At 44.8% G+C, this 10794-nt stretch overlaps 1 protein-coding gene across 1 annotated transcript; it reads left to right on the forward strand.

Annotated features, from left to right (window-relative positions):
* Positions 1 to 4214: 4214 nt before the first annotated feature.
* On the forward strand, positions 4215 to 6628 carry wdr53 (WD repeat domain 53). Its single transcript, XM_048237085.1, has 2 exons — positions 4215 to 4427; positions 5746 to 6628. The coding sequence occupies exons 1-2, from the start codon at positions 4215 to 4217 to the stop codon at positions 6439 to 6441; spliced, it is 909 nt and encodes a 302-aa protein (XP_048093042.1). The 3' UTR covers positions 6442 to 6628.
* Positions 6629 to 10794: the final 4166 nt, after the last annotated feature.

Raw genomic sequence — 10794 nt, forward strand, 5'->3', positions numbered from 1 at the left:
CTATAGACTTGAGTGTTTGAGTTTACCATAGACTTGAGTATGACCTGAGTGTTTGAGTTCACCATATTACATTACATTACATTACATTACATTACATTTGGCTGACGCTTTTTAGCCAAAGCGACTAACAACATAGTAAACAGTTTAAGTTTTAGAGCAGTTCTCAACAATTTTAGGACAATTTAAAAACATTAGAGTACAGTAAGAATAAGTGCATCAGTGAGTGCTGTTTTTAACAGTTACTTGTCAGTTTGAGACGACTGGTGAGTGCTAGGATCAGTAAGACTTGTTGTAAGTGTTGCTATGAGAGGAGATGTTCTCTAAAGAGCTGGGTCTTCAGGAGTTTTCTGAAAATGGAGAAGGATGTGTCTGCCCTTGTAGAAGCTGGCAGTGTGTTCCACCAGCGAGGAACAACAGATGAGAAAAAGTTTGGATTGGCTTGAGCATTGCACCGGGTGGTAGAGCTAGGCGTCGTTTGTCTGAGGAGCCGCAGCGTCTGGAGGTAGTGTAAGTCTGTATGAGGGCATTTAAGTAGGTGGGAGCAGAACCGGAGACTACTTTGTAGGCAAAAGCGTTAGAGCCTTGAATTTGATCACGGGCCGCCATAGGTAGCCAGTGTAGCTGGATGAGCAGCGGGTAACATGTGCCCTTTTGGGTTGGTTGTAGACCAGGCGCCGCCGCGCGTTCTGGATCATCTGAAGTGGTTTCACTCGCGCAGGCTGGGAGACCTGTCAGGAGGGCATTGCAGTAGTCGACTATTGCCTGAACCAGAAGTTGGGTAGCATCTTGAGTCAAGTAAGTCCTGATTTTCCCGTGATGTTGTAGAGTGCTAAACGGCATGACCGGGCTGACTGAGGCAACATGATCTGAGAAGTTTAGTTGGTTGTCGATAACAACTCCTAGATTTTTGCAGTCCTGGTAGGTGAAACAGACAGGGATTCAAATTTGATGTTGATGTCGCGGATGTATGGTAGGTTTAGCTGGGAGGACCAGCAGTTCAGTCTTTGAGAGGTTCAGCTGGAGGTGGTGTGCCTTCATCCATGTAGCTATGTCTGAGAGGCAATCCGAGATCCGTGCTGAAACCAAGGGGTCATCAGGTGGAAAGGACAGATAGAGCTGTTTGTCGTCTGCATAGCAGTGGTATGAGAAGCCATGCGAACGGATAATCTGTCCCAAGGAGGTGGTGTAGATAGCAAAGAGAAGGGGGCCCAGCACTGAGCCCTGGGGGACCCCTGACTTGAGTAGACTTGATGACCTGTGTGTTTGAGTTCACCATAGACTTGAGTGTTTGAGTTTACCATAGACTTGAGTGTTTGCGTTCACCATAGACTTGAGCATAGACTTGAGTGTTTGAGTTTACCATAGACTTGAGTGTTTGAGTTTACCATAGACTTGAGTGTTTGAGTTTACCATAGACTTGAGTGTTTGAGTTTACCATAGACTTGAGTGTTTGAGTTTACCATAGACTTGAGTGTTTGAGTTTACCATAGACTTGAGTGTTTGAGTTTACCATAGACTTGAGTGTTTGAGTTTACCATAGACTTGAGTGTTTGAGTTTACCATAGACTTGAGTGTTTGAGTTCACCATAGACTTGAGTGTTTGAGCTACTATATAGACTTGAGTGTTTGAGTCTCACCATAGACTTGAGCGTTTGCGCTCACCATAGACTTGAGTGTTTGAGTTTACCATAGACTTGAGTGTTTGAGTTTACCATAGACTTGAGTGTTTGAGTTTACCATAGACTTGAGTGTTTGAGTTTACCATAGACTTGAGTGTTTGAGTTTACCATAGACTTGAGTGTTTGAGTTTACCATAGACTTGAGTGTTTGAGTTTACCATAGACTTGAGTGTTTGAGTTTACCATAGACTTGAGTGTTTGAGTTTACCATAGACTTGAGTGTTTGAGTTTACCATAGACTTGAGTGTTTGAGTTTACCATAGACTTGAGTGTTTGAGTTTACCATAGACTTGAGTGTTTGAGTTTACCATAGACTTGAGTGTTTGAGTTTACCATAGACTTGAGTGTTTGAGTTTACCATAGACTTGAGTGTTTGAGTTTACCATAGACTTGAGTGTTTGAGTTTACCATAGACTTGAGTGTTTGAGTTTACCATAGACTTGAGTGTTTGAGTTTACCATAGACTTGAGTGTTTGAGTTTACCATAGACTTGAGTGTTTGAGTTTACCATAGACTTGAGTGTTTGAGTTTACCATAGACTTGAGTGTTTGAGTTTACCATAGACTTGAGTGTTTGAGTTTACCATAGACTTGAGTGTTTGAGTTTACCATAGACTTGAGTGTTTGAGTTTACCATAGACTTGAGTGTTTGAGTTTACCATAGACTTGAGTGTTTGAGTTTACCATAGACTTGAGTGTTTGAGTTTACCATAGACTTGAGTGTTTGAGTTTACCATAGACTTGAGTGTTTGAGTTTACCATAGACTTGAGTGTTTGAGTTTACCATAGACTTGAGTGTTTGAGTTTACCATAGACTTGAGTGTTTGAGTTTACCATAGACTTGAGTGTTTGAGTTTACCATAGACTTGAGTGTTTGAGTTTACCATAGACTTGAGTGTTTGAGTTTACCATAGACTTGAGTGTTTGAGTTTACCATAGACTTGAGTGTTTGAGTTTACCATAGACTTGAGTGTTTGAGTTTACCATAGACTTGAGTGTTTGAGTTTACCATAGACTTGAGTGTTTGAGTTTACCATAGACTTGAGTGTTTGAGTTTACCATAGACTTGAGTGTTTGAGTTTACCATAGACTTGAGTGTTTGAGTTTACCATAGACTTGAGTGTTTGAGTTTACCATAGACTTGAGTGTTTGAGTTTACCATAGACTTGAGTGTTTGAGTTTACCATAGACTTGAGTGTTTGAGTTTACCATAGACTTGAGTGTTTGAGTTTACCATAGACTTGAGTGTTTGAGTTTACCATAGACTTGAGTGTTTGAGTTTACCATAGACTTGAGTGTTTGAGTTTACCATAGACTTGAGTGTTTGAGTTTACCATAGACTTGAGTGTTTGAGTTTACCATAGACTTGAGTGTTTGAGTTTACCATAGACTTGAGTGTTTGAGTTTACCATAGACTTGAGTGTTTGAGTTTACCATAGACTTGAGTGTTTGAGTTTACCATAGACTTGAGTGTTTGAGTTTACCATAGACTTGAGTGTTTGAGTTTACCATAGACTTGAGTGTTTGAGTTTACCATAGACTTGAGTGTTTGAGTTTACCATAGACTTGAGTGTTTGAGTTTACCATAGACTTGAGTGTTTGAGTTTACCATAGACTTGAGTGTTTGAGTTTACCATAGACTTGAGTGTTTGAGTTTACCATAGACTTGAGTGTTTGAGTTTACCATAGACTTGAGTGTTTGAGTTTACCATAGACTTGAGTGTTTGAGTTTACCATAGACTTGAGTGTTTGAGTTTACCATAGACTTGAGTGTTTGAGTTTACCATAGACTTGAGTGTTTGAGTTTACCATAGACTTGAGTGTTTGAGTTTACCATAGACTTGAGTGTTTGAGTTTACCATAGACTTGAGTGTTTGAGTTTACCATAGACTTGAGTGTTTGAGTTTACCATAGACTTGAGTGTTTGAGTTTACCATAGACTTGAGTGTTTGAGTTTACCATAGACTTGAGTGTTTGAGTTTACCATAGACTTGAGTGTTTGAGTTTACCATAGACTTGAGTGTTTGAGTTTACCATAGACTTGAGTGTTTGAGTTTACCATAGACTTGAGTGTTTGAGTTTACCATAGACTTGAGTGTTTGAGTTTACCATAGACTTGAGTGTTTGAGTTTACCATAGACTTGAGTGTTTGAGTTTACACTTGTGTTTTTGCGCTGTTAAAGAGAGTTTAGGACTAAAAAAAAATTGCATTTTTGTGGAACTGGTCATAATCAGACATCTGTTGACGAGTTGTGTAATGTAAAGAAATAGTTGCGTGTCAGTTTATTTCCATCGGCAGGGGGCAGCATGACATCTTAGACAATAAGTATATAACCTTCCAGCTTTAATTGGCGCCCGGCCTCCTGTAACGCACTTTAGTCTCGCAAGAAGTAAAATACGTGTCCATTGATGGCCCACCCGGATAAGATGGCACAGACGTGGAGCGGGGAGTGTGATTTTTGGAGTCTGCCCAGGAACCTGAAAGGGGAGCCCGGCTGCCCGGCGGGGACGAGCATCTGAGCGGAATCGGGTGAAGATGAGATTAACGGGCTGTCGAGCGGAATCGGTGAAGATGAGATTAACGGGCACCATGCTGGCTGCGGGTGACGACTCGGGCGCCGTGAGGATCGTGGAGGTGCAGAACGGGAAAGTTGTCCGCACGCTGCGCAGACACACAAACATCTGCTCATCTGTCGCCTTCCGACCGCAAAGACCGCAAAGCCTGGTGTCTGCTGGACTCGACATGCAGGTAAGGGTGTGTGTGTGTGTGCTTGGGTAATGCCTGTGTTCCATGTACTATGTACGATGTATAGTGAGTCTATGTAAAATGGTCTATAATTGTTGTAGCTTGTATAACATCTTTTTTATGTATGTGTCGCCGATGCTCTCTGGTTGCCCAAAGACTTACTTACACTTACTTACTTGCTTACAACCATCACATCATACAACCATCACATCAGCAGACAAATACATCTCAATGCCCACAACTCCAGAGGAACTGTATTCAACTCGACTCCAAACACGAATGATTAGCACTGGTCAGAAGAATTGGCCTGAGCAGATCAGAGCACGGGTCACTCTGCTCCAGAGTCCTGCACGGGTCCATGCCCACACCTGCCAAGTTCAGCACCAGATCCGACCCGTCACCCGTGTTAATATCAAAACCGTTTTGGTTCTCATCCGCTACCCGCCAGCACAGATGCTCAATAGCACACACAGTAAACATGCTCAATAGCACACACAGTAAACATGCTCAATAGCACACACAGTACACAGATGCTCAATAGCACACACAGTATAAACAGATGCTAAATAGCACACAGTATAAACAGATGCTCAATAGCACACACAGTACACAGATGCTCAATAGCACAAACAGATGCTCAATACACAGTAAACATGCTCAATAGCACACACAGTAAACAGATGCTCAATAGCACACACAGTAAACATGATAAACAGATGCTCAATAGCACACACAGTAAACAGATGCTCAATAGCACACAGTAAACAGTAACAGTAAACAGATGCTCAATAGCACACACAGATGCTCAAGTAAACAGATGCTCAATAGCACACACAGTAAACAGATGCTCAATAGCACACACAGTAAACAGATGCTCAATAGCACACACAGTAAACATGCTCAATAGCACACAGTAAACAGATGCTCAATAGCACACACAGTAAACAGATGCTCAATAGCACACACAGTAAACGTGCTCAATAGCACACACAGTAAACATGCTCAATAGCACACACAGTAAACAGATGCTCTGGGAGAGGGTCAGCTATGATTGGTAGCCTCTTCATCTGTAAGCGCAGGTGTTACCTTTGCCCCTAATGTGCACGTCATGGTGTTAAACTTTACTGCTATTAGATACTCCTAATGTGCACGTCATGGTGTTAAACTTTACTGCTATTAGATACTCCTTTACCCCTCGTGCAGGTCATGGTGTTAAACTTTAAGGGCTCAACATGCTTCTACGTCAACTCCACGGCGTAGCTATGCTGCCATTCCTACAGCGTCGTGACCATTTTATGGCAACTAAACGTGTGTGTTGCAGGTGCTGCTGTGGAACCTGCAGAAGACTCGGCCGCTGTGGGCAGTGGACCTGCAGGACTCCCATGAGCAGGCGGAACAGGCGGGTCGTCCCGGTCAGCTGTTCAACCCCCCGCTGGCCCACTGCGTGTCCGCCTCCTCCTGTGGGGATCTGCTGGCCTGCGCTGCCGAGGACGGCCGTCTGCACCTGCTGCGCGTGGGCACAGGGTCTCATCTGGACCACCAGGGGGCGCTACAGGGCCACAGCCAGGGCGCCTCGCAGGCCCACTTCGTCCACTTCCTGCCGCACCCCTACTGGCTGCTCTCCGCCGGCAACGACGGCCTGGTGGCCCTGTGGGACGTCAGCGCTCACGCGCGCCCCCCGGAGGCCAAGGCCAGCAACAGCAGCCGACCGCCAGCCAGCCGCAGGAAAGCCAGAATCAGGCCGAAGGGCCGACGCCCACCAGCCACAGCCACGCCCCTGGGGGAGGAGCATGCAGGAGGCCCAGAGAGTGCAGCCGCGGGGGAGGGTGTGTGTGAGGGGGCCGAGGCGGGTGTGTGTGGGGCAGGCCCAGGGACACAGGAGAGTACCGGACCCGCTCTCAGCTTCACACACACGGACAAAGTGAACTGGGTCTGCCCCGCCCTGCTCCAGGGCACACCCAGCGTGGTGGTGGCCGACCAGAGCGCCGATCTATACGTGTACCCCCTGACCCTCTAGTGCTGCCCCCTACTGGCCGACCAGAGCGCCGATCTATACGTGTACCCCCTGACCCTCTAGTGCTGCCCCCTACTGGCCGACCAGAGCGCCGATCTATACGTGTACCCCCTGACCCTCTAGTGCTGCCCCCTACTGGCCGACCAGAGCGCCGATCTATACGTGTACCCCCTGACCCTCTAGTGCTGCCCCCTACCCCTGACCCTCTGACCCTCTAGTGCTGCCCCCCTAGTGCTGTACCCCTGACCCTCTACTGGCCGATCAGAGCGCTGATTTATACGTGTACCCCCTGACCGCGCTCTAGAGTGTGTGTTTATTAGTGAAAGGTAATAAACTGTGGGCTGCAACATTCACAAAGTATTTCTAACAGAAAGAGAGGTGATGAGTCTGTGTGTGTGTGTGTTTGTCTGTGTGTGTGTGTGTTTGTATGTATGTGTGTGTGTGATGGTGATGATGATGATGATGGTGATGACCTGATATGTGTGTGTGTGTGTGATGGTGATGATGATGGTGGTGATGACCTGTGTGTGTGTGTGTGTGTGTGTGTGTGTGTGTGATGGCGGCGGCAGTGATGATGGTGGTGATGTCCTGATGTGTGTGTGTGTGTGTGTGTGTGTGTGTGTGTGATGGTGATGGTGATGTGATGATGGTGGTGATGTCCTGATGTGTGTGTGTGTGTGTGTGTGATGATGATGATGATGATGATGATGATGTGTGCCCCTGATGGAGCTCACTGCACCTGAAGTGTGTGCAGCACGAGACTCACCTGCAGCAGAACTACTGGGTCCTGGTCAGTGAATCCTGATTGGCTGGGATCTTAGATCAGTGAGCCCTGATTGGCTGGGATCTTAGATCAGTGAGCCCTGATTGGTTGGGATCTTAGTTTGGGGCAACATATCAACCCGTTCAATCTTATCTGACATCACTGGCTTTGAATAAAAACAAAAACTGTGCCTCTGGCAGAAAGCCTTGTGTGTGTTATATTCTTTATGAAAGACTTGTGTGTGTGTGTTTGTTATATACTTTAGGAAAGTCTTGTGTGTGTGTGTTATATTTTTAAGAAAGCCTTGTGTGTGTGTGTGTGTGTTATATTTTTAGGAAAGCCTTGTGTGTGTGTGTGTGTGTTATATTTTTAGGAAAGCCTTGTGTGTGTTTTGGTCTTTATGAAAGCCTTGTGTTTGTGTGTGTTATATTTTTTATGATAGCCGTGTGTGTGTAGTTTTTATGTGTCTTGTGTATTTCAGTAGGTTCTTTGTTCCAGTGATGCTAATTTTGAACAGGTGTAGTATCTCACTGATAAATGATTATAAACAGGTGTAGTATCACTGATAAATGATTATAAACAGGTGTAGTTGTGTGTCACTGATAAATGATTACAAAACAGGTGTAGTGTTAGAGTGTATGTTTACTGTGTATCCATTCCATGACGAGAATATGTTCTAACTAACACACTGTAGGAGCGAGTTGAAAACGTACTCAAGTAGGAGGTTGGTCAAACAGATCTTTGCCACCATTTACTGGATTCACTCCCCCTACGCTACCCTATGCTCCGGAACAGCTGCTGTGTTCCACCACGGTACAGGTGCTGCTGTTAATTTGCATATATAAACATAAAATCTCAAAAACTTGTAATACATTTTTTCTTTGGTATGATGTCATTAATCAACTGGAGAAGTTTCATAGTGATATAAATTATTCCCCCTATTAGAGTGTTGAGCACAACTTTGGCCTTTAATCTAAAAAAATAATTTAAAAAAAATATGTTCCACTCCATCCTCGGCGGAAGACTTTTAGTATATGATTCAGGAGGGTATTAGGACCAATAAAAACTATAAGGCATTTCTGTTGCAATTTTCTTTTTGGGCTAGATTGACTGGCCTAATAGGCCTATTCTAACTTTCGCACTGCACCATGGACTTCTCTTCGTCATTCACACACACAGAACACAAACACGCTGAATTAAATGCCCATGGCTGCACATGTCATTTTACATTAAGTCGTCCACTCTCAAGTGAAGGGAATAGGCCTACATTTCTTGCACATCAGACTGCCAGTAAGGCTCGCAGCGAAGGACGTTGCTGAGCACGCCCACATACCGTTTATCTAATGTGGCGCAGGCGCAACACAGCACCGAACACTTGGTAGACGCGGTCCCGTTCCCCAACGCCGCACTCTCTACAGGTGAGACACTCTACACGTTTAACTTCAGGCTCTACCGCGGTGCGACGCCAGCCTCATAGATATTGGAGCCTATCAGGTAAAGCAAGCCTCAACTTCAGACTCACTCACGAACACACACGTGGTAGACGCGGTCCCGTTCCCCAACGCCGCACTCTCTACAGGTGAGACACTCTACACGTTTAACTTCAGGCTCTACCGCGGTGCGACGCCAGCCTCATAGATATTGGAGCCTATCAGGTAAAGCAAGCCTCTACTTCAGACTCACTCGGGAAAAAGTTTGATAAAACAATTCACATTGTGGATTTCATAATTGTGATATGTAGATGGAATAGACGCATTAACATTCATTTATCTGGACCACAAACGAGCGCTTTCCTTTATAATTTACATTAAATCCGTCCAAATGTTTGGGAAAGTTGTTGCGTTGTGTTCAGCCGCGCAAGAGGGGCGATGTGGAGGCGTTTACCTGCATGCTGGTTAACTCTGTGTCCTCAGACTGCGCAGTAAAGTTTGCCCTTCGTAGGCCTCCGAAAACCTCGCGGACATGTTGAGATGGGGTGGGGGCCAGGCGATTCAAATGGAGAAGTTTATGTTTGCGAGCTTTAACAATTTAAAACCCAACGGTTTATCCATTGTGGCTACTTTCATCTCTGCAGAATCTTTAAAAAGTAAGCTACTACCAGTCAGCCATTCAAGTCCTTTGTGGATCTTTGTTACAATCCTGGTCCTTTTTGGGACAAAAGTATTGATCATAGGCCAAGTCATCCCACGCAGCTATTGATATCTGACGACACGCTGACAGGGATCCGATTGGCACGATTGCATTCATTCCTTAAATGTGAACAAACATTACACTACCAGCACACACACACACGTTTATTACATTAAGCACATTGGAGGCTCCACTTAGATAGATAGATAGATAGATAGATACTTTATTGATCCCCAAGGGAAAATTCAACTTATTTACCATGATCCCTAGCCTGGCGAGCCAGACCCACATTAAAATGTAGGGTCTGGGCACTCACCGTTCGCAGTGCTCAGTCCGAGGGGCGGAATAATCAGTTGTCTTTCAAATTCCCTCTGCAAGCAATAGGACGCAATAGGATATTTGTTTTCAAGTAGCAGGGAATTCAAGCCAAACCGTTGAAGCTCTGCCATCAATCATTATGTTAAGCCCACCAAACGACTCTATACACGATTTCAATGCCCTGATTAAGTTTCGATTTCTGGAGCTCACAAGCCAACGGAGAGTTGCTAGACTAGCCCTGGCAGCAAATGTAATTGTAGCCCTGCTGGGGAGCGTCTAGATTTCTAGGCTACATGATCCCCCTAACTCAGTGATTTTCAACCAGTGTGCCGTGAGAGATCAGGTGTACCGCGGGAAATTGTCCAATTTCACTTAATTGGTCCTAAACATTAACTATTTAGTTGTTGCAAAGTAGGCTAGGATATTGTTGAGTAGGCTATCTATGCCTGCAATGTAGCCTTGAGAACTGGCGGCGAAAATGGATATTAGAAAGCTACAGTGGGCAGTGCTTCGACTTGGCCAGCTTCACTCGCGGTCCATGCGGTATCACGCGACTTTAATTTGTATTTTTCCAGTGAGACGCTGCAACAACCCAAACAACCGGTAGATGGCTCAAGTGAGCAGGGTGTCTCGTAAAAAGAAATGGAGCCTGGAAAACCCTACACAGACTTCACTACAGACTTTAGCAGACTGGTTTAGAAATAATGTAATAGCCAGAAATATGCCTGCCCTGCCCTAATAAAGAAATATTTGGTTAACTGCGAGTGAATCCCGTTTGCAGCCGTAGAGACGCAGGACAAATGAAACATTCTGGTTTTCTCCGAGTGCAACGATGATAGACAGACATCATTTGGAGTATTAACCTCCGTTGCTCAGCCAAATGCCTTCCTGTTACGTCCTGTTATCACGGAGTTACAAGCGATAAACGATTTTTGATGGTCACAAGTTTACTTCATTAGCGGTTTATTTTTTTGGATTATTAAAGAGTGTTTTTCATTTAAATGGTTGACTTCGTGCTTATTCAGTAGAGCATGTAGTGCTCTCCCCAATCCCAGACGTTCACATTGCATGTTTGTTTGTAAATCACTGTCAACTTTTTCCGGGTTTATAGCCTACTGTATTTTAACGTTTTCACATATTTGGCC

Source organism: Alosa alosa, unplaced genomic scaffold (genome assembly GCF_017589495.1).
Source record: "Alosa alosa isolate M-15738 ecotype Scorff River unplaced genomic scaffold, AALO_Geno_1.1 AALO_1.0_unplaced_100, whole genome shotgun sequence".
In the NCBI taxonomy this organism is placed as follows: domain Eukaryota; kingdom Metazoa; phylum Chordata; class Actinopteri; order Clupeiformes; family Clupeidae; genus Alosa; species Alosa alosa.